General features: G+C 37.9%; 1 protein-coding gene across 1 annotated transcript; it reads right to left on the bottom strand.

Annotated features, from left to right (window-relative positions):
* Nucleotides 1-14258: 14258 nt before the first annotated feature.
* LOC139719638 (probable U3 small nucleolar RNA-associated protein 11) lies at nucleotides 14259-24116 on the bottom strand. The gene is made up of 8 exons (XM_071631044.1): nucleotides 24057-24116; nucleotides 22273-22334; nucleotides 19348-19450; nucleotides 17326-17439; nucleotides 16548-16647; nucleotides 15870-16027; nucleotides 15071-15181; nucleotides 14259-14376 (listed from the first exon to the last, which is right to left on the bottom strand). Exons 1-8 carry the CDS (start codon nucleotides 24114-24116, stop codon nucleotides 14293-14295), a joined length of 792 nt encoding a protein of 263 aa, XP_071487145.1. The 3' UTR covers nucleotides 14259-14292.
* Between the last annotated feature and the right edge of the window lie 1624 nt (nucleotides 24117-25740).

Here is a 25740-nt window from a genome sequence, read left to right as displayed (position 1 = left end):
CAACTAGGCTTCCATAGCGCCACACCCCTGCCCCTCGAGTCTGCCAATTCAAGAGACCGTTGCTCTAATTGTTTCACAGTACAAGGCAGCCTTCTTATTTATATACACAATGTGCAAGACTGTTTTGTTTTTTTGCTTCTAGTCATCAAACGCTTGCCTCCACCATGGTGTGACGGAGAAGGTCAAGCTAGAAAAGTGCTGGAGAAAAGAGTGGACAGTAATCGTGGCTTTTGCAGGGGATATAAACTACCGTAGACATATACACATTGAACTTTTGGAGCCCTGGACTGTATCTCTATTTAATATCAATTTACAATTCATGCTTGTCGCAGTGTGATCTCACGCAGGGCTCATCCAACTTTGCTGGCTATACCCGCATTTACATGTTTTGTGATTCATTTGATTCACATTTCATTCTTCTGTTTTGCATGCAGCATTGATTACTTTTACTCAAGCTGTTCCCTGATTTTGTTTCGTTCTTTTGGTTTTAAGCTACTTATTTCACTTCTTTTTGCTGCATCCTTGATGTGGACAGACAGGTAGCCAGTTTAAACTTTTCATATTATTTATCCCATCTTTGATGAGCAATAATGGCAGTTAATTGGTCCAGTAGAGGAATGCGTACCAATTGATGTCGATGTTTCAATAATCAAGCCTTGCATTTTAATACTGCAAGAAAACAGGGTCATCTCTTTTTTTTTTCTTTGCCTGAAAGCATTTAGTGTAACATCCATATAGAGGGATGCATTGTAACTGCAAGTATACAGATTTTGAATATGGTTAATGTCCTTGGGCGTTGTCACATGTGACTTAATGTGACTGAAGGTGATGAAAGTTTGATGGGCAAGTGCATTGCAACAGTAGCTGGTACATCATTGTCAGTATGCCATATCATGTGATTCTTCCCTGGTCTGCTGTCATGTAGTATAACACCTTGTAATGCATAACAAGCAATGCAAACCTCATGTAAGCTTCACAATGGTAAGAAAATTAAGTTTTAAATGAATGCAAGTGCTGTACGTTATGCATGAAGGACAAAATGTAGGACAAACTATTGGATAGAAAATGTTGGCGTGTCTGCTTTCACTTGATTGATTCAGATATCATCAACGATAGCAGATACTCCAGCATAGAATGATATTGGTTGATAAGCACAGTGGACTCTTGTTATTTCTTTGAGGTCTTTGAAATCGCCTCGTCACATCAAACTGTTGTATTATAGTTGAAGAATCAAATACAAAGAAACTTCAGTTTGTCAAGGAATATTCATTTGTTATTATCGGGGGTTCATGATACCAGTATTGTTTGTAATAAGAGTCCACTGTAAATCATCAGGTAAGCCATGATTGAGGTATATGATGTCAGCTGATGAACAGGAATTGATTTGAGTTCATGTGTGACTTGGGTTTTAAGCAAAAGACACACTTTCAGGTGCATCATTTTTGGGCATATCAAGAATAAAACTACCCTCCTAGTTTCAAGGATGAAAATTTGAAGGTAAAAAAAGTTGAAACTGATATTTAATTCACAGATCATATACATGTATATACACTTGTAGAATTATTGTGTCATTATCGAGCATATCTTATAATGTAGCAACATCTTACATGTAAGCTGCTTTCCTCTGAACTGTTTAGTGGGGGGATAGTTAACAAGGTTGTGATGGGGTGGACCATAGAGTATGCTGAAAGTGGAAGGGTCTCAGTGGGCTATTGAGTTGAAAGGCAGGGCCTTTGCCAATCTTAACCCAGCCCAAGGGACAGGGAGAGTGCAGGGATAGCTGCCCAAGGACTGGGGGTGGTGAGCATAACAGTGCTGACATGCCATGATATCCAGTAATCCACATTGGCCAACTTATCCTAGGAATGCTTTCCCTCCCCACCCCAACCCCTTCCCCCCCCCCAAAAAAAAAAAAAAACAAAAAAAAAAAAAACACAAACAAACAAACAAACAAAACACTAAGGAGTATGGATATATGTGTATGTATTAATGGGAAACCATTCTTGTCTGGTTAACAAGAATTTTTTTTTCCTTCAAGTTGTATCCAATCATACAGTTGTGGAGTTCTGTTTTCAGAGCATTCTGTATCACAGGTGGAGTGGGAGAAGTGTCTGTAACCAAGGTTACCAAACTTCTGTTAATGGATACTTCCCAAAATTCTACACTAACGTTTTTTCGTAAGACAACTGTATAGACAGAAAGATCTGTCTGTCTGGAGGACTCTTGTATTTTTTTTTGTTGACATTATCGCTCTCCTCTGGAGACACTGTATAGGAGGGGATCCGTGAAGCAAGACACAGTCTCCGCGGAACATATCCCCGAAGACCAGATACAGACCGATCTTTTGGTCAAACAACTGTATAGATATTATTAGGTATTGTATACTGATGGAGGTCGAACGCACAAAACGTGTAACAGGTGAAAAGGATTATAGCAAGTATGTTATGTGAAATATTTCATCTCTTTCTTTGTTTTTGTTTTTTTTTGTATCGTGACTGAAGCTACTGTAGCATGTGAACAATTTGTTTTAGTGGCTGCTGTAATGAAATGTGTACCGGTATCAGCCTTATTTGTTGTTGCAGTGATTCTTTCTCACTGTGAAGTTTTGATTTGCATGGAGTGATAAACATACCAAAAGAAAAAAAAAGCAAGTGAAATGTTTACCAAAAAAAAAATAACATAGGAATGGAAACATATACAAACTTCCAACCCATTCATTAACCAACAAGAAGAATAAAGGTTCTTTTATCTACATACAATATGCAATAGGGTTCTTGTCTAAGGTTGTAAAATTTCCTATTTATTGCACATTTCTGGGCATGTATTCATGACTAACCTGGTTCACATGGATTGTTCTCAATGTGCGAGATGGACAATATTAATGGCTTGGTTTGAGTTTTCATGTAAATTTCTTAAAGCAAATGTGTAATTGTACTGTGAATTTGCCTTTTGTTGTATCCCAGGATACACAGATCTAGAGGTTTTGAAGTTGTTTTCATCATTTTGCATGTGTAAATAAAAAAAGAAAAGAATATCAGAAGAGTATACAATACAATGCATAATTGTTTCTTATATTCTGTGGAACAGGCATTACATGTATTATGGAGAGCAAGATGTACTGTATGTATAGCAAGTACACATTGTGTGTGTGTGGGAGGTGAAGTGGAAGTAGTTTCAAGATGAATTTTGCCACAATTTAAGCCTTTTTGTCCAGTCCTATAGGGAATGAGACTTTATGTAAAGTTGAATGATAGCAAATATATTTATGAGGGAATCACAGAGTGTAGGGGAAGTTTCCCTGCACATTTCACACAAGTCTTATACAGTGTACATGTATTCTTATGAAAAGTATACAGCCTCTACCCAATAAAAATTCTGTTACAGCATATAATAATCTTCATGCCCTTTCTATGCAGGAAAGGCAGCACACAGAATTACCCAAAGACTTTTGAAATTGATTACTTGAAGATTGAGCCAATTGTCCACAAATTCCCACTTAGGCCCGAATTCACGAAGGTGGTACAAATGAAATCATGGTTTAAACCATGGACAAAAACCGTTACGAAATTGGTCATTTCGTCGACAAAATGACCGTTTCGTTAATGAAATTATCATTTCGTGGACGAAATGTGAATTCGGGCCTTAATGTTTGAGTTATCTTTGTGCATTTAAGGAATCCGAGTGTGCCTGGGGAACTTCCACTTTGTATGGGATATGCTTCCTCTCCATACAAAGAGCTACAATTGTAGATATATGTTTTACCTTCTGTTCTTCTGTGAATCAAAGAAAAAATCTTTCAAAGAGCTAAAGAGTTACAGTACTGTACATTTACTGGTACTCTACATCCAACTATCAATACAGTCAACCTTACCTGTCAAATCTATTAAGACTGATGAAGTAGATTGACTTAGAGAAAATTCAACTTATGAGGGATTAAACTCAATAGAATATAAAGAAGAGAGGACTTGTTGTGTAAAAGACCTTCGATTATTGGACTTATGTGAGGCGACCTAAGCAAGGTTGGCTGTACATTGGTAAATTGTGGAACTCGGATTTAACCTGTTCGCCAGAACTTCAAGCCACTATGAACAAAATGCACAAGTGGCCGTAAGGTGTTATTGCAACTATCAATATTTGTGAAAGCATGGTTTATAAACCAGGGCTGAAAATATTCACCCTGGAGAAGTGAAAATTAGGTCAGGTTCAAAGTACACACACTTTATTGCTTAATGCTGATAAAAGAGTGTGACAATTAAACTGTCTTGTAAGAGCTTGAGCACATAAAGGATTAATAAACCCAAGCTACGAAATCTGAATCAAACATGCACACATACACATGCATGCACACACACACGCACGCACGCACGCACACACACACGCACGCATGCAAGCACACACACACACATACATTGTATTTAACATGTGCTCTTGGTGTGCTTGACATGATGGGTACTTGAAAAATTTGCACAGATCTTCACTCTTTGGTGTCACAGCCTAAAGGGCCGTTCACACTGGAGCGGTTTTGCGGCAGCGGCAGCGGCAGCGGCGTGCCGCAAAAATCCCTCGCGTGTTGTTCATGTACAACCGTTCACACTGGAGCGGTAGCGGCGACTTTTCAGAGCGGCAACCGCAAGCGGTTTTCTCGAATCGCTCTGCTGAGCGATTTTTCTAGTCTGCCGCTGCGGCGAGGTTGCTGTTGACCAATCACACTAGATTATAGTTTGTGACGTTATAATGTGGGTGGGGTCATAAACTTTAGCTTGAAAAAGAGTCTCGCGAAGGTGCAGCACGTCGGTCGAAGAGCGGAACGAAGACGTCCAGAAAAGACAACTTTTGTACAATAAACTCAATTATGTTCACAAAAACACTCCCAAGGAGAATATCGAATTGGAGACCATTGGTGATGAAATCGGGCTAAATGGTAAGTTGCTCATTTGGTTTTCTCAAGGTTTTGCCATTTGTTTCGACCCTTGACAGCGGTCACTCTCTTGCAGAGGCTACATTGCAGATTGTAACTTTCCACGTATTTTGCCATAGACGCAGACTCGCCAGCGAAAGAAAGCAGTCTATCAATATCACAGTCCCATATACGCGTATCTATGTCTAGAGTATTCTGCCAACGTGGTACTGAAGCCTTGAAGTCTAGAGTAGATCTAGAACTACTAGGTCCAATAGGAGCACTCCTACTATCCGACTAGTCCCACACCTACTAATGACCAGTAATGTATGGGGTCCATAGATGGGAAGGGCTTCTCATATGATAAATGGACCACAATATGGTCGATTGTAATTGTATACCGGTAGGCAGGCGGTAGGGCCTGGCCCTAACATCCTCATTAAAAAAAAAAAGTTACGTAGGCAGGCGTATACAACATATTCAACGTTACAATATGCTTCTTAGTAGACTAGACACTCTAACGTGAGATATATTTGATATCATAGAGTATTTTTGAATTATTTCTAATGAAATTAAAATGATGTAGGCCCTGCCTAGGCTAGAGGGAAAATTTTTTTGAATTAGAAAGTACATGTAATTCATAAATAAAAATTTGGCGTTAATTAGCGCTAATACGGGGGAAAAATGGTCAATAAACAGCAAATAAATTCAAATAAAAACAACAACAGAAACACCTAGCCTTTAGGCCTGATACTGTTATTGTTAACATTAGACATACTTCTAGACTTTAGTCTAAAGTTTCTAGACCTAATGTGCATTAGGCCCTTTAGGTATGTTCTGGGTATTGACTCTGCCTCTATACAGGCCTAGATCTAGGTCATGTACTACGTAGGTGTTTTTGTGCTGCCATACTGCAACCGCACTGGTATAAATGCATACACATAACCACAACTTTGTCCATTGGCAATTGGCATGACAAAGACAATCTACTTGAATTTACTTGCGTTCAGTCTCGCATCATCAGACAGGCAGTGAAGTAGGACTGATTTGTCTTGTTAGAAAGTGAATCAAATCCTCTCATGAGTTTCAGGCTGAGTCTGACCAAGTTAAGGGTAATGTTTTAAAATCACTTTAACTGTAACTGTACTGTAGCTGGTAAGCATACGTGTGCATTATCTTGTCTTGCCTTTCCAAAGATGCCCACATTTCCCACAATCAATAGACTTTCTTCAATGTATGGTAAGGGTACCAGCTATCGGCAGGGTACATCGACACCCTGCGTATCATGGCTGTTTGCGTATAGAACAAAAAGGTATGCGTGGGATTAAGTGCCATTTTATAGCTATGAAAACAGTAACAAAGAAACGAAAATCAAGCCAACAAAACAAACTAAACACGTTTCAATTACACATCCACACAGTAACAACGCATGACTATGAAATTCACATGTATTACCTATGGAGGGAAGGTGTGCAGATCGTGAGGTACCCTTTTTCAGCCACGCGAAGAAAATGCATCGCACGTACTAAAATTGCATAATTTTACAACACAGATTTGGAATCAACAGAGCGGTCACAAGATTTGAAACTGCAGTATTTACAGCTTATTTGAGGAAAAACTTTGGTGAATTTGTGTTATACTTTTGGAATAAATGAGCTGCAAATTCATAGGGTGCCGATAGGTGGTACCCTCATTCATACAATTTAAATGCCAGTGATGCAGTGGTTGGTTAATTGCTGACCCTTGACATATTGTATCAAGGGTTGAAGCAGCCATTACTTATTCTGGGAGGCTGTGCCAGTCCTTTGTGTTCCTCGGTAGGAAAGATGACCCTCTGTATTGTGTTCTGCAGGTAATTCAGTGCGTTAATTCATGTTGGTAGCAATACCAAATGTATATTTTCATGAATAGTTTCATGAAGCACTTGGCATTTTAGTAGCACTTACACTGTACTGCAAAATGAGCAATTTAAGAGCAAAAAACAGATATCAAAAGTTCAGGCAATCAATTCCTGCATGTGGTGTTGGTTATGGGAGTGAAGGGCTAAGGTGCTTTTTAAAAGAGACCTGTTTATATTACATTTTCTTTGTGCTGAGTAAAAATTCCCCCATTCATGTAAGGAAATAACGTTGTAATGCATTGTACATGTCATTTGTATAACACCTCACTTGTATGAATATTATTTACCCTCAGGTAAACAGTGATTGAATCTGCTTCCCTCCTATTCAGCGAATGCAGAAAGACCATGCAAAGGAGGCTGCATCCCTGACCAGGCTTTGATGCAAGCTCACTCATTGACTGGAAAGCTGTGAGTTTCAGCTTTCAGGATTTACTGAAAGTGCATTATTCAAAAGATTGACATTCTAGGTACATTTATACCATAACCATTGTTCAGAACTTGACCTTACTCCTGTGGGAGGAAAAAACAACAACTTTATTTTGGAAGTGATGGTACATGTATTGTACCGTACCTGATAATTCTAATGACAACACAGGTACATTATTTTGTATGTCACCTAGAACTAAAGAGTGAACTTAAATAAAGAGTGAAATTTCTGTGAAGGCACATCTTTTAATCTTTACCCTGCCCCTTCATTCAAGGAAATGTACATGTATGTAGATTCTTCTCTTTCTTTACAATGTATATGGCAACATCCCATACATTTGACAGGTATGACAATATGCAGCATGGACCAATCAATCATTTTAATAGTGTATGTTATAGTGTACCATAGGTGCCTAGGTCTAGTAATTGGCCCATACCAATTTAATCAGTTTCGGAGGACATGAAAATGCATGTCAAATATAACTTTGAATGTAAAATTGTCTGTCACTTTTATTTTATCTTATTTTATTTATTTATTTTTTATTTTTTTTTGGGGGGGGGGGGGGGGGGTTGGCCAAAAAAAAAATTGACTTAAGACAAAGTGACACTTCTTTGCAAAGACAGTTCTGGTTTGTAATTAAGCTAGACATGGGAAAAAACAAACAAACAAACAAACAAATAGCACCATGAAGGCCAGAATTGTGTGAATTGTTCTGTTGTGATCTGTAGCTTTCTTACAGGCCTGTACTACCTCCCCATTCCCTTCTGAAACAATTTTGTCCCCTGTTTCCAGATATCATGTTTGACTCACTCCTGCATGTGCATAGATCTTCAGTTTTAAAGAATGACCTTCTGATCTTGGTCACTCTTGCTCCTAGTTTGCTGGAGTTGCTAGTAAATATATGATACAAAATTACTGGAAATATCATGTGTATAAAGGCATAAGAAAATAGTGCACATCAATATGTCTTAAAATTTTTTACACTGTTTCCATATATGCCTGCCTTTTTCGTTCTTCCAGGAAGGACTGTTTTAACTACTCATATGTGGTCGACACAGAACATCCACAGTCACAGCCCTTCATCCTTCTTATTGGAGAAAGCAAATTATACCCTCTTCAGGTACATGTATCTGCAGTTGTGGAGCACAGGGCACAGTCCTCAAGGCATTGTGGGTGCAGCTGATCTTGTCTTCAAGTTGATCTTCGTTCTAAATCGCAACTACTGGCCACATTGCATGGCGGTGAGACCATTTTAAAAGGGACTCCTGTACAAACAAGGAGGATTTGAAACTTTGGCATCCATCCCTTATTTTCTAAATTTGCCGAGTCAACCATAATGCAACCATTTATTTATCATCTCCATCCTTCCCGTATCAAGTCTGCATAACAAAACAGCATTTGCTTGAGAAGTACATACAATGTTATAGGGAAATAGGCACTGACCCATTAATTGTGATCTCCTCATAACAGTGACCATGTTATTTCACAATTAAGCCATTTGCCATTTGGATATTGCTGTATTTTGACTATACACCTGTACCATGAATGAATGATAAGGTACCTTTATATTGGTACTATTATTACTAATTATACTATATTATTGATTACTATTCTTCATGATTATCATGCAAGGTAGGCTATTGTGTATTACTTCGCAGTTAGAACTCGACTCAGGAGAAATGTGATAGCATAATACATGTACAGGTCCACAACACAAGAATTCTTTGCATTGCTCCCAGGTAGGTCAGTAGCCAACATACTATTCAAAAATGTGATGAAATTCCACCTTTTCACTATGTACCTACATAGTACCTGTCACATGTGTGTATTTGACTTTGGAGTATGGATGCAATATTGTATTATGCTGCATGGCAATGAGTAAAATGATTAGCAGTAGACCAAGCACTTTATAGTGTACCTGAAGCATGTTACTACAGATTTTTGAAAGCTTCAAGTTTATCTTGAAACCCAAATCTATGAATGTTGACATGGCATCGAATATTATTTTCATTACATGTATAATCTTGAATACTCAGTTTGTACCTTCCTTGCATTAAATTAGTATTTGATGTCAGACAACTCATAACAGGTCATTGCATTGGATATGCGTAATATGTTGCTATTCTGTTTGCTACTTGATTTTGTTATCTGACTAGCTAAATTGAACCATGTAAGCACCTAGGTGCCCATTTTTGTTGTATTCCTTTGCTTATCCTGATTTTCTTGTGTTTGTGTTTGTAACTTCGATACATGTCCATATCATTGTAAATCTCAAGCCTCATCCACCCCTATGTATCCGCTCTTTCTTGCTCACTTCATTTGATGAACTCTGTACACAGTACTGCTCTTTTCTCTCAATCCTATTCTCTCCTATATTTTTCCTGTCCTACATGTATGTACATGCGTATCCGAGCAATTGCCCCAGAGGGCAATTACCCCCTGGCTAAATACTGGTTAGTGGTAAGGTTAGAGTAAAGATTAGGGTTAGGATTAGGTCAAGGGTTAGGAGTTTGGGTTAGGGTTAGGATTAGGTTCAGGATTAGGATTAGAACCAGGGGAAGGGTCCGGGGTAATTGCCCAGGGGGTAATTGCCCTAGACCCATGTACATGTAATACAAGTACTTTTTGTTTCTTATTACTTAGAAAGATTGGTCCTTATGAGGTTTGAAAGTGAAATGTAAACAACTGATTTGTTTTATGTTGTGAAGTATGCATTTCTGCTAGGAATTTGCACTGAATTAATTCTTCTTTTTTTCAGATGTAGGAGATGAGAATAATATGCTTATAGAAAATTGGTCCAAGATACAAATGACATTGGTGTTGATTATCATACATGTACTTCAATCATTCATAAAATCCAGTACCATACTACCATTACTGTATTGTTTTGACAACTCATGTCTGTCCATTCAGATTTACTAAGTTGCTCATACAGTGTCAGATCTTGTAAAATTTTCATTTTACATGTGAATGTGTTATATTACTTCCCTTCGCAAATGTTAACAGTATATGTATACACTGTACTTTATTTCTGCAACAGACTGCCATATTAGATCACATCAAATGAGATTGTATGTTGCAACAATTGTCCTGAATTAGTGTCTCAAGTGCTAAATTTGACATGTGTGGTTTGTATTAGTGTATGTACATTGTTTGATGTGTATTTCGAGTGATGTTTGTAATTTACCGACATAAATTGGTTAAAATTCCTGTTAACTAATGTTTTCATTCGGTGGTTAAATTTCGAAGAAAAGATTTAGTGCAATTCCACCAAACTTGCTTTTGAAAAGATAAAACCGACCTCAGTTGGCTTTTGGTAATCACTTTACCCAACAGTTGTGTGGTTCACTTGGAAATCGACTGTCTGTTTAAATGCTATCCAGATTTCCGAAAGCGTAGATTTGATGGTGTAATGCAGATGTATGAATTTGACATCCAAACTGACATCGTGTGTGTGTGTGTGTGTGTGTGTGTAGTTTTTGTTTTTGTTTGTTTGTTTGTTTTTTCTAAGAGGATGCAAAACTGCCATTAATTTCTTCCCCATGCATGATATAAAACACATGTTGTGGAGAGTGAAAATGCTACTCTTGTTTTTCCATAGCTGGGAGTACAGTATGTGGGTGAGTTTATTATGGGCCGTTTGTGGATTACATTATACTCTACATACCTATAGATCTAGTAGGTTTGAGTAGGAGAGTGAATGGTAGGCATATTCTCTAAAACATCCCCTCACCTTTGTAACTACACTTCCAAAAAGAGCATGAACTGACATAAATCAAATCAAACATTAAAGGACAAGTTCACCTTCATAAACATAAGGATTGAGAGAATGTAGCAATATTAGTAGAACACATCATTGAAAGTTTGAGGAAAATCAGACAATCCGTTCAAAAGTTATGATTTTTTGAAGTTTTTGTGCAGTACCCGCTGGATGAGAAGACTACTGCAGTGTATGAATAACTTAGATGTCACATGCGTACAACAATATAAGGAAAATATAAAGAGAATTTCACAAAATTCCATCTTTTGAAAAAAGTACACATTCCCCTGACTCGTTACCGCTACATGTTATGGGTAATATTATTCCCCCTGCCCTTAGACAGAGGCAAGTCAATTGCTCTTTTATTATGCGAAAAAAAGTGAAAATATGTTGAATTTTCTTTTATATTTTCTTTATACTGTTGTACGCATATGACTCACAAGCTGTAGTAGTCTCCTCATCCAGCGGTTCCAACACAAAAATTTAAAAAATTCATAACTTTTGCATCGATTGTCCAATTTTCCTCAAACTTCCACTGATGTGTTCTACTAATATTGTTGCATTTTCTCAGTCCTTATGTTTATGAAGGTGAACTTGTCCTTTAACATTTCATCCATATAGAGTTCATCGGTAATAATGATAATAATAATGCAGTATACATTTAATGTGCCAATTCCACAGGACTAACGTGCTCAAGGCGCAGTAGGAAAAGTGAGTTATGAAGTACAAAAATCATTACACATGCACATGAAAATGAATGACAACCATGATGATCTAATATATATATATATATATATATATATATATATATATATATATATATATCATAATACCGGCATACTATTCTATGGTAAAAGATTGGAATGACAAGTAAAGAAGTATGTTGCTGGTTTTTCATTTTTTTAAAGAGCTCATCTTTCATACAGTTGACTACTTTACCGACACCAGAAAAAAGAAATACTAGTCATTTTCTCGTTAACATGAAACAAGATAAGATATCATTACTTTGGATGCTGACTAACTTTGTAAAAAGAAAAAACAAAAACAAAACAGAAGAAACAATAAAACAAGAACAAGGAAAATGTGACATTCGCAGATCATATTTGAGATATTGAGGTGTTGGATGTACACATTTTATGTACCGCCTTCTCGGTATATATGGCAGTGGTCCGATGCAATAATTTCTGCGTGCATACCAATATCAGTAACACAAGGAATATTTTGCAGTTTCATTAAACAGTCTGTGTTGAAAGTGTTCTTTTTTTTTTAAGCAAAAAGTTGAAAAGCTGAGATTCCAGTACTGATTGTCCAATAGTCTTCTAGCATGTTACGCATCCTTGATTTCCTTGATTGTTTGTTTCGTTTTGGAAAAGTGATTTTGTAAATTCTCAGATCCATGGGGAATGTATTCACGGTATATGTGCATGATCATTATGTAATTGATTACTAGTAAACTGCAGGTGCCCAAGGGCAACAATCTAATTTGCATATTGCGCGCGGCAAACCGCTCCAGTGTGCACAGCGTGCCGCTGCGGCAGAGTTTAGCGGCAAACCGCCGCCGCTGCCGCTGCCGCAAAACCGCTCCAGTGTGAACGGCCCTTAACACTTCACAGCAAACCATAGGAGAGGACAAAGTCACCTTCAACACACACCACCAACTAAGAATGTCATTCTATCTCTCTCTGTCAATTAATACAACCACCTTCAACCCTGCAGCCCAAATCATCTGCAACGACCTCTCTACAAAACCACCAAACTGAATGCAACTACCTTTGTTTCTATATGTGTGGGTGTGTGTGTGTGTGAGTGTGTGTGTTTAAGACCAGTGTGAGGTGCATTGTGTATTTTTTTTTTTAATATGAATGGGATGTATGATATCATCCTTGCTTCCCTTCCCCTTCCCCACCAATTTAATCTCCATAAACACACAATTTTTTTTTCTCTATACCAAAACCAAAAGAGCAAGGAAGAGCACAACATTCACTCCGTTCTGTTGGAAAATTGAAATTTCTATTGTAAGAAACCAACGGAGATACGAGAAGGATTACATGTATGACAGTATGGGGATTACATTTTAATAAGGAATAGGGATAATTGTATCAAGCACAGATAACTAGCAAGCACAAGCAAACTTTCCAAAAGGAACTGTGTCCACGATACACAGACAGAATGAGAAGTTAGTATTCTATCATTTCAAGAATAAGGTAAGCAATCGCCTACTTTGAGAGAATAACACAATACACCTGTGATATGGGAGGCAATGATTACTGCATATACCATGTATTTATTGTGAGTCTGATTTTTCACAAATTGGGACTTTCCGACGATTTGGTGCATGGTTAATTCGCGATCATGGAGTACAGTACTAAACTAGAAAAGCACTCTGAGAGTGCAGACCTCCGCCAAGCATGCAGCTTATTTCCGCCACTGATCTTGTTCTTCCATAGAGATATAAATACGCGCAGCCTGAACTCCCAAGTTTATTGACCCCACCTGGCAAAATATAAAAAATCCTTCATAAATTCCCCCAAAATTCTCAGATCATTACCAAAAGTTGTTTGTTTGTTACTTGTGTCATTCTCAACCTTTCCTGCAATTTTCATCCCAATCTGTTAAATACTTTTTGAGTCACTTTGCACACGGACAAACAACGAACGAACGAACGAACAAACCAACGGTAACGAAAACATAACCTCCTCCCTTGGCGGAGGTAATGAATGCATGCATGCAAACACATCGCATTCATGTCTGGATCAGAGTCAATATTTTCGCATGACTTTAAATTTGTGAAAAGCATCTGACTCATGAAATATGAGAAAATAAAAACCTCACAAAATATTTGCAGTATACAGTATATTACTATGTTTTTAATGTTGTAACTATCAGCTGGACTTGTGAAATTCTTGAAATATAACCGCTGCGAAGTTTTAGTGTATAGAAAGTGAAGACATTTGAAAGGAAAGAGAAAAAAGAGGATCTTATGGGACATGGGGGTGGGCTTGAAGTAGCCATCCTGGTCACACTTGTGCAATATACTTTAACAGTAGCATGTGGAACAAAAGATTTTCAGAAATGATTTGCCTTGAATTTGCATTAGGGAATAATGCTGCATGACATATTCCTGAAATCTTTACTGATATTTGTATCTCCAAGCTTTCATACTGTAAAACATTTTCCCACAGCATATAAGTAGTCATCCTAGCAATGCTGTCAACAAGTCCTTCCTGCTGAATTCAAGCAAGTGTCCATATGACTATGATGTCTAAATGTTCATCAAAAGGAAAAACAAAAAATCCCTCTGAGCTGTGTCATCTCTTCCGCTGGGAGTGGAATTTGTAGACAGGTGCTGATTCTGGTGTCTCCTCTTTGATAAGTTCCTTGCGAGCTTTTTCCTGCGAAGGAAAACAAAAAAATCAATATCGAATACCATATACTCTCCGAATGGCTTTTAAAAAGAAATCAATAATGGTTATACACAACATGCAAACTTAACACAGCTGCGTGAGAGTGATAAGTAGAGAGAATTTCTACTTTGTGATAAGTAGACAGAATTTTCACTCTGTTCTGACATTTAATATCAGGTTTATGTGGCTTATAACGCTCTACACTTCTCTGAACATTTACAGTATGATTTTGAACAAGCTCCTGCAAAAGTAAAGTATGAACAATTTTCATAGTGTGTGAAGTAAGGAGGTTAACTGAACATTGCATCAATCACACCGCCATATGTGCAGTAGACTTTATTCCATGTAAAAATTTAAACAATGAGCTGCAACATTCAAAGGATGCTACTCGATAAACACAGTCATCATTACTCATATTTCTGATTCTCCTGATCTCTTGGTTATATTTCTTCATATTCAATTTGTTTGTGTTTTTCCCTCCTCCTTGCATGACGTTGTCATAGACAACACGCAATTGACCACTCAGCACCAGATATTATATAATCCACAGTGAAACACTAATCTCCTGACTCAAAAAAATAAGTAAAGAAACTACCTTATGCAGAATTTTGCCATTACCGATACTAGGTTTCCCAGTAAGTGCAGCTCCAGTTTTAAGGACAATCATACAAAACTAGCTCACCTTGCTGTGTTTCTTGGCAGCCATCTTGTCGGCGATGATTCTGAGTTGCTTCTCCCTCTCGATCCTCTGGCCCAACTCCTGGTACTGCTTACTCTTCTCTCGGCCAAGGACCTGAAACAACAAAGCCAGATCAAGTCGACAGTGAGCATGGTATACAGACAGGCAATAGGCAATGCTTCTATGAACAGATTAAATACTGACCTCCACACACCCATCTATCAGACAGTATATACCTGGTACTGTAAAACCACAAATCTTTGTGTGCATGAAATTTTCGTGAATTTTGCTGGGAGCCAAGAATCACCCACGTAAATTGCACATAAAAAGTTAATTCAATGCCAGACAATTTGCAAAAAGTTTGTGGTTTTACTTGTACAGTCCTCCTCATTGCACCATATCCCATCCCATCATTGATGTAAAGAAGACTCTAATGCACTGAGACAAAAAGATTCCCCATTTAGAATTTCCATTCAATAGCTTCTTCTCTTTCTTTGTCTTTTACAACTGAGATATCGTTTGCATTTTTATAAAAAATCACATAACCAAATATTCTATTTTCAGATATCATATAGAAAACTAGAGAGGTTTCTTGTAACCATCTGTAAATTTTACTACTACACAAAGGAACACTACCAATCTTGGTTATTTTTTTTTTATTTCTCTGACAAAACCAAAGGCCCTATGTGAATAGGCAATCATAATTGCTGTAAGTATTCCTACACATATCCTCATGAAAAAGATGAGGTGCTGCAACGCTCTTTACTGCTGGCACTAGGGCATCTTCTGGCCAGAAAATTACCTGGAAACTGCCTGATGAGCTCGGCCCCTCCCCCGTGCTGCCCGCCATGGCCGCTATCATGGCAGGGTCGGACAGCATGCTGGTGGTGGGGCGATTGTGGGTGCGGTGCAGGAGGGCTGGATGGGTGTCCAGGCGTTTGGCGAGGTCGATGTCTGTAGCTGCCAGTTGGAGGCAAAGGAGATGACATACATGTACATTCATAAATGACTATGAAATGGCTGAGATGCTATCACGAGTAAACAGAGAGAGAAAAACAAAGATTGTAGTACAAAATTCAGCCTTTTCCTTGAACATGCTTTTAATATGACATTATGAAGGGAATATAATAACAACTTGGATGGGAGGAATGAGAAAGAATTGCTTTCAATCTTTCAAAGGGCTATCCCCATCCCCCCTCCCAATAAAATAAATAAAAAACCAATAACAAAAACATTGACTCTATTCTGAAAGAGGCTTGCGTCTAAAAAAGGAACTTCAGCATCATGGATAATGAAATTACCTTAAACATCTCAATAGCTTTAAACAATTATGATTGACCAGAGTTGACATTCAAAGTCATTGCATGCATTTTTCTCTTCCACTAAAAGATTGATTGAATGATGAGTGTCCAAACTGTACGTCTTGGTATGAAAATCCGAAAAGGAGGAAATGTTCACATATATTGGCTAAACTGCCTACCTTCTTTTCCAGAGTCCAGAAAAAATATGTGCTTGTTGCGTGGCTTGGCTTCAGCTTCTCCTCCCAACATATGTAGACCGGATTTCAACTTCTCGATTTTCTGAGGAAAAAATAAGAATGAGATTAAAAATATCAAACAGACGTACTGTCAGGAGGAAAATAGGTTGTTGGGCACAGCAGAAGCATTGGATGATCCTCATTCAATTTATGATACAGAGCAACTTTCACATCTGTTTGGTCCTTCTCTGCTAATGAAGACAACGTGTTTGATAGTCAACTCACAGAATAAGAAAGAAATGAAGGTTGTCATCCACTTTCAAATATCTGTAACAACTTGACATACAAGGAGATCAGGATCATCAGAAATCATATTTTCACCAAGAAGGCATCTAATGATGATGATAATAATAACAATAATAATAATAATAATAATAATAATAATAATAATAATAGCAAATTCTCATATATAGCACATTTCAGACTTGAAAAGAATTTCAGTGTGCTTTACAAACAAATCATACCATAATACAAAACATAACAAAAATTACAATTTACCAAATACAATATATTAGGCCCTACTCTAAAATAACAATTTCTTCACGTACATAAAGGGTCAGAGTTGCCAATACATCTGACATAATTACATTTAAGTTCAAATTCAACAAACATATACTACAATAGAAGGTGCTCATATTCAAACTTATAAATGAGCTAAGTCTGTGACACCATAGTAAGAAGTGAGTGAACCTTCCCGCATCACAAAGTACTGCCTTCTTACCTTTGACTCGATGTTAAGCTTATGGTTGACATATCTCAGGTCTTGCGTTTCCATCATCTTCATCTGCTCCTCTGTCACTGCTGATGCTTTCCTCCGCTTTGTGTGAACACCATCCTTGGAAACACACAAGGAGAGTAAAGTTCAGTCACCTTCATGTCACACTTACAGAAATATCAAACACATCTTTCAGAGGGAACACATGCACAGAGTTAGTTTATAAATGCAACCTAGTTTGAACTGCTTTTCATACCTGCATCAGTGATGTCAACCTTATAAAAAGCATTGCAGCATTCTAAGGGCTGAAAAGGCATATTTTTGGTGAAAAAACATTGTGTATATACCTTTCCTGTGTTGTAATACAATTTTGGAAAGAGACAGAGTATGGTATTTTCTGTGAAACCAGCAAAGTTCGTTTTTTGTTTTGTTTTGTTTTGTTTTGCTTTTTTTTTTTGGGGGGGGGGGGACAGATCAATTACTGCAGTAGTCAGCAAAAGTAGCAGTTGGCATCTCTATGACATGTAATGTATTGTGATTGACAAAAATAATGATTTAGTTCAATGAATCATTTGCAGTGATAACTGTTTGGTGACATCTATGGCTTAACCCTAACCAGGCCGAGCTTTTTTGGGTGTTCTGTGGCCGCAGAGGGGTTGATTCAACCCCCCCCCCCCCCCCCCCCCCCCCCGAGATCTCGGCCGTCACTAGCGCAATCACCATGAAAATTGGCACATACATTACCTGTGGCGTAATCTACCAAACTATACAAAAAGAAATGGAAATTTTTGTCATAATGATTAATTATGCTAATATGCGTAAAATCATACTTTTTGCTCTAAATCAGAAATTAAAGCTCCTAGAATCCTAATTTTTGGTGATAACATTCTTTGTAGCATTCCTAACAATGTGCTTGAAAAAAAATCTGGTATCAAAATCAATTTCTTATATATTTCATTGTTTTATTAATTTCTTATGTATTTCATTGTTTTTCGACTTTTGTTTTATCATTTTTTTTCGCAAAACTTATGACAAAACCTATTTCAAGCATAATTATGCTAAAATCAATTAGTTTCAGCCTATGAAAGTGAAAATAATCATATCTTTATGAATAAGAAGAGAAAACTCCATTTGCATAGACTTTATACACAAAATCACGTTTTTGAGCCATTTTCGGTCTGACAGGCATGTATAAAAGGTAATGCAGCGTCGTAACGGTATGCGCGATTTTGGCGAAAATGGTGTCAAAAGATGCGCGAGACTTGAAAGTAAAAAGTCAGTGAACGGCGCGGTCAAAAAATTTCGCGCGGTGCCGTAGTCGCGAAAAATGTCGAGGGGGGGGTGATTCAACCCCCCCCCCCCCCCCCCCCCCCCCGGCCTTTTTAGGGTTAAGGGGAATAAAAATTCAGAAAGTATAAATTTTATGCCTCTGTCATCCAACAAAGACAGAGGGATGACAAGCACACAAATGTAATGACCCAAAAAGAAAATTGTAGTATTGCCAATACAATAATTCCCTTTCCCACAAACTTTTGTGACCAAAGAAATTATGCCCTGTACATCATGATATTGAAACTTAACGGTGGCAAGTGATCAATTACACTGATTACAATTACACCTTTACACATTGCTGGTTGCTGGATCAACAAATTGTGCCTTACTCCTACACAAATGTCAAAGCAGCATGCTAATGCAGGTTGCCAAACACAACAGACAAAACTTCACGGTATGACTCTAAATTCAGAGATGCCAGTTAGAATTAAAGAGAGGGCCTGAAATACCACGACATAAAAATACTTTGTACATGAAAAAGCCTGAACTTTGAGACTGTCAGGACTCGAATTCAGGCTTTCGCCTAAACACTAGCATCCCTGTATAAATTGGTTCGATACTTGTTTCGGTTATTTCTTTTATGATATATGTGCACAAAATACACATTGTACATCCATTCATGAACAGATCAATACAATTAATGTTTAAGAGATGAAAAAAATAATAAACTACTGTCTTAGATACAAGTGTACCTACCACCATTTGTGAGCTGATCATCTTGTAGTAGAATTCATCTGGATTTTTGTTCAGAGCCTTCCGTTTCAGCACTTTCAGAGCATCCTGCTTGCGGTGATAGTCCCTGGAATATGAGCGGAGTTTGCTTTTTAACTGTAAACTATTACAGCCATTTTAATTCCGAGAAATTCAGTACAGTTTACTTTATACTTTGGAGGAATCCTTTTCTTTGTTTTTGTCTTTTGACTTGGTACAATCAGTAGTTCACAGTTGGAGAGATGAATTGTATGAATGAAGTCATAGCACATGTTCATATTAAACAGCAACACAGCAACTGATTTTGAAGAAAGTGTCTGGTGCTCCGTGAAGGACAACAATGAAGAGTTATTGTTTGGTTGCATTTACAGAAGTCCAAATAGCCTTGAAACGAATAATATAGCGTTGTTACAACTCTTTCGAGAAGTTGAGAATTCTCAGTACAAGAATTTGCTTATCGTGGGTGATTTTAACCTGCCAAATATCGATTGGGAGATCCCTGCTGTACAGGGAACAGGTGCTAATGACTTTGCAAATGCATTTGTTCAAGTTATTCAGGATCTATTTCTGTTGCAGTTAGTAAATGAGCCTACTCGATTAAGAGATGGGCAGAGGTCAAACATCTTGGATCTTGTTTTTACTAACCAAGAAGATATGGTGGAATCTTTACACACATCTTCCCCAGTGGGCAAGAGCGATCATTTAGTTCTTGAATTTGAACTCTATTTGCCAGGTTGCTACTTATCTACTGAGAAACCTGAACGTTATGCATTTTTCAGAGGAAATTATGATGGTATGAGGAAATATGTGTGTGTCAATGAACCTTTTGATGTGTTGGATACAGAAGGAGATATTAACTCTGCAAATGATGTTTTTGTGAATGTACTTGGAATGCTTACTGATAAGTTCGTACCGAAAGTCAAACCAAGAGTGAAGGAGAAACCTCTATGGTTGAATAGTTCTGTTAAGCAAGCAATTGTTAAAAAACATAAAGCTTGGAATCGTTATCAAAAGACAAGAAGTCAGAAAGACAGAGATTGCTACAGAAAAGCTAGAAATGAAGTAACTAGAGTGGTATCTGGAGCAAAAAGGGATTTTGAATGCAAACTGATATCTGAATTGAGTTGTAACCCCAAAAGTTTTTGGAGGTATGTGCAAAGCAAAACCAAATTCAAGCCCTGTTTAAGTTCTCTGGAGAAACCAGATGGAGGTATAGCAGTAAGTGATGCAGAAAAGGCAGAAACACTGAACAACTTTTTTGCCTCTGTTTTTACACATGAAGACTTATCAAATGTTCCAGTTCTGGATACTAGAATTCATGATGTACAGTTAGATACAGTCATTTTTACAGAACAAGTTGTGAAAGATGTTATATTGAAACTGGATCAAACTAAATCCCCCGGTCCAGATAATGTGCAGAATCGTATATTGAAAGAAATTGTAGATTGCGTCTCGAAACCACTTGCAGACTTATTTACTATGTCAATGTCAAAAGGTGAACTTCCAAAGGCATGGAAGAATGCTAATGTTTCTCCAATTTACAAGCAAGGAGATAAGAAGAAACCAAATAATTATCGGCCGGTGAGTTTGACTAGTAATATTTGTAAGTTAATGGAAACCATTGTCAGAGATAAGATTGTACAACACATGGACTCAAATCTGTTATTTACAGAGGAGCAATATGGTTTTAGGAAAGGAAGAAGCTGTGGTGCACAGTTATTATCTGTATCAGAAACATGGACTAAAGTATTAGACAATGGTGGAAACGTTGATTGCATATATTTAGATTATAGTAAGGCGTTTGACAGTGTACCTCACGAACGACTGATTAGGAAAGTAGAAACGTATGGGATCACTGGGAATCTCTTGAAGTGGATTAAGTCTTTTTTAAGTGAAAGATCACAACGTGTGGTGGTCAATTAGACCTTTGAGTTATGAAGCAAGACTTGAACATTTGAAATTGCCTTCATTGGCATACAGACGGCATAGAGTCGATATGATACAGATTTTTAAGATTGTGAATGGGATTGATGATATGAAGTCCTCAGATTTTTTTGAGTTTTCAGTTGGAGGAAGGACGCGTGGTCATAAGTTTAAGATGATGAAGAAACATGTAAAGTCCAAAGTGAGACAGTGCTCTTTTCTCAAAGAGTTATTAGTGAGTGGAATAAGTTGCCATCATTTGTAATCGACAGCCCATCCGTGAATAGTTTCAAGTCTAACCTAGAGAGGTTTTGGAGTCAAGACAAGAACAAATACAACCCCGATGGGATATTTTTTTGTCCATGTTACACTGCACAGCGCCTAACCAAAAGTTATTAATGTCATGTAATGACGACACCGAGGGGCAAATAAGTTCAGTATAACTTAACGCCCACATCCAAGGTATGTTATCCAAGGTATGTTATAATGCCAGGAAAAATCTTGAATCATCTTACATGGCAGGACTTCCAATGTGAAATTTTATCTTGAGGCACAGGCATACCTACGTGACATGAAACAACATTGCTTTTGTTGCTTAACTTCACTGCACTATAACTGCACATGGTACTAGTAATTGTTTGGCACACATAGAACTAGTATGAAAAATTGACAGACACACAATGTAGCACTATATACCAAAATCAACTCTTTGCATGATTGCATCCATAAAGAACTCCATGAAAACGTGTACAGGGGTAACTGAGATTATCAGTCATTTTTGTTTCTCCACTGCCATATGAGTGATGATGGCAGAAAATACTTGTTACCAGTACACAGAATCATTTGTAAACAACATTTAATTTCTTCAAAACAACATAATGGTAGAAGTATTAACAACTAATGAAAAAAAAAAAATAAGGGTCTCGACAAAACAAGCAATATTAGCACCAAACAAAAAGCAAACATATCAATCATATCCCATCTTACTTTGCACGAAGTCTGTAGTCCTTCCTCTTCTCAAGCAATCCAAGTCTTGCACGACTTGCTGGCTACAAGGAGAGAACATAATTTAGTGAAGGCTGCATTTGACTGACAGGGACATTGCAAAAACAAGGTTAAATTAAAAGAATGGATTTATGGCTAATTTAACTGTGAAACGGAGTACTGGAAAACAAAAAATTTTCATGAACATTTCAATTTTGCGAATATTGAAGGAGCCAAGATTTGCAAAATCAAAATGCATGTGGAAGTTCTTGTACACTACTGTTAAAGTAAGATATTTTCCTGACATGGAATTTTTGTGAATAGGAGCCAATGGCCTGTTTAGTGGCATGAAATTTTCGCAAAATGTCACTTGGCACTCAACGTATGTAGTGTAGACAAGAACTTTTGTGTGCATTTTAATTATGCTAATCTTGGCTCTTGCAGAATTAAAATGTACATGAACATTTTACATTTTACAATATAGAGGAACTAACCCTGTTTGCAGCAGGGTGCCTATTTCTGGCAGGGGCACTTTCATTTTAGCAATAAAACAACTAATGTATATCATGTGTGTTTATTAGTCCCACTTTAGAACACAAGCAGGAGTTAATCCTGTTATGTGAAGTGACATCTGATTAGGCCTTTTCATCAATGAATAAAATGGGCCCTGCCACAAATCGGCACTCTGTACAAACCTGCCGCCAACATATCAGGGCTGGGTTGTTTACTCTAGAATTCATGCATTAAATAATGCCAGTGGCAAATTTGCCAAAATTTCATGCCATGAATATTTCTGTCATGATGAGCCTATCCTACCACATGCAGCATCAAGTCTGAACATAAACTGAAAAATCCATCTGTCCAGAGGAGTTTTATGTCATCTTTTGACTTTTTATGCCAGTTGAAGACTTTAACTCATTCGTAAGGCATTTTTCAACAACAAAAGCAGAAAGACCAACCACTATGCACATGTGCAGTGTGGTTTGATACCCAGTGATGCATAATTAAAGCACAGATAAAACTAATTCCCATACTTTCACATGTTTCTTACACAACTTCACAACGTGACACAAGTGACACAAAATATATAATTCAATGAGGAAGGTACAGGCTACAGCACAGAACAGGTGGTGTGGTGGTGCCATCATTGGCAGTGTAGCTAGACCTCTCAATTCCAGATGAGATGATTAAATGCTATACCAACATATCATAATAATTAGTAGATTTCTAGACCTTCTACTAGATTTAGGCTCTCAGTATCAGCACTGATCATTTAAATTAAACTATCAAACTCTCTTCGCAGCTTGACATAATATTTCAAAAATGAAAATTTCAATAAATGAATGGTCTTATCATCATTGTAACGGTTAATCATAAAAAAAGCACAGCCACGCTGCCCACGTGCACAGGTTTAACGTTACTCGAGTTGAAGTATTTATTATCAAGAATATACCGGCTACGTACCGGTAAATTACATTGACCATGTTGACATTATGATTATGGCAAGCTGAGGAGGAAGAAGTAAATTTCTACTAGATCTACCCCTAGAACTACTAACCCCGGCGCGGGGCGCTGTATGTAACATAGTATGGGGTCGCTGCTGCGGTTAGTCTACACCATACATGTATGTGACCTGATATGACCACCATCATGCACCACTGTACCAGTGCAAGGTTGGTACAAAACGGTAAATTAAACGTGTGGGACTACGATTAGCAGAATAGTTTTCCAATCACGAATAAAACGTCTGCATTTGCTTGCTGCTCAAACAAAATAACGTAACTCACCTGCGATCTCTCCCGATGGCTCTTCTGAGCCGATTTTTGTGCTTTCCGGTAAGATGACATGGCTATTACTAATTTCTGGTAAATTCAGAAGACATACATTCGTCTTTGATGCCTTTCGCACGCGACATGCAATGATGGCGCGCGCATGGCAAAAGATATTTACGAAATAGCGCAACAATTACAACAACACGCGACACACGCGCTACGCGTCCGTCGCTGTACGTAAACAAGGTGTAAAGACGGAGTAATCTCGGCATAAGAAACCTCGCCCACCATTATAAACATTCCCTGCGCCCCCCCGGGCGTTTGCATAACGCAAACATGTAAAAGCAATCTGTACTGCAGACGTGATGAGAACATTCTTCACAGATTAAGAGTAGGAAGCTGTTTACTGAATGAAACATTGTTTAAATTAGGAAAACATATTGATGGTAAATGTTCTCAGTGCGGTACATTAGAAACGGTGCAACATTTCCTCTTAGAATGTCCGGGTTATAAAGAATACAGAAATCAGTTGCAAAGTTATCTAGGAGTAAGTAATCTTACTATAGGTAATATATTGAATCATCCTCAACAAAAATATATCATATGTTTTGTTAGATGCACTGGTAAATATTGGATATTATAGTTTGTATTGATATGTTAACACTAGTTGATTATGGAATAGCATACATAATGATAAAAGTGCCCGGTGTGTATGCCTCAAAACCAAAATCTGTTTCAGGTTGACAGCAATTTGTTTTAATTAACCACAAAAATAAAGTTATTTATGCTAATACAAAGAAATAAAATATTTGCCGGGAGCTGTTGCGCAGCAAGGACACAGAATAAAGAGCGCCATCAAACGACTTCAACCAGCAGTGACGACGTGACACACACGAACCAGGACTCGACAAGCCAACCCATACACCCACCACCCCCAGCCTCAGCCCAGTCAGTTAGCCACTGTACAAGTACAGCTGCAAACGCACCGTACAGAGTGGCGTAAATAGTCAAGTCTGACTGAAAAACGCCAATAAACTCAACAACAACAACAACAACAACAACCCCGGGCTCACAAATTTCTTGTGGCTGAATGCTCTACGTCTATGGATAGCTCATAATGATACATTGTCCTCGTCACAAGGAAGATTCTACTTCTGAGTAATTGAGTTTAGTTCTTGTTTTCAATTTTGTTATGTTTTTTGGTGTTGCGTGTGTCTGTCACGAAGTTATGATTCAATGTAGATTTCAATGAATATATGAAGACAACGGCGTAAATCCGTCCTGAGGAGTGGGGGGGATGGTAACCATCACCACGATTACAAGCCCACTGGACCGGCGCAGCCTTGGGGGGGGGGGGGGGGGGGGGGGGGGGGGGGGGGAGAAGCTTGGTGCCCCCCCCCCCCCCCCCCACACACACACACTTTATACAGGGATCGGATGTCCCACTCTTTTACATGAAATATAATGTGGGAGGAAAGTGGCAGCAAAAATATGAAGACTTTTTGTTCTTGTTGCCTTTTTTTTTTTTTTTTTGCTTATCAGATGACTTTCGGTGGAAAATCAGACCTTAAAAGTATGAAAACATTTTTTTTTTTAAATATATGTGAGAGGGAGCGGAACGACCGAACGGGGAGAGGGTGTGTATGGGGGTGGTAGCCTTCTCCTACACGAGGAAGATTTTGCATTTTCAGCCCTGAAA

The sequence above is a fragment of the Diadema antillarum genome, unplaced genomic scaffold, assembly GCF_040938485.1.
Source record: "Diadema antillarum isolate AM-2024a unplaced genomic scaffold, OU_Dant_1.0 scf00000112, whole genome shotgun sequence".
Taxonomy (NCBI): Eukaryota; Metazoa; Echinodermata; class Echinoidea; order Diadematoida; family Diadematidae; genus Diadema; species Diadema antillarum.
This window is presented reverse-complemented; position numbering and strand designations above follow the sequence as displayed.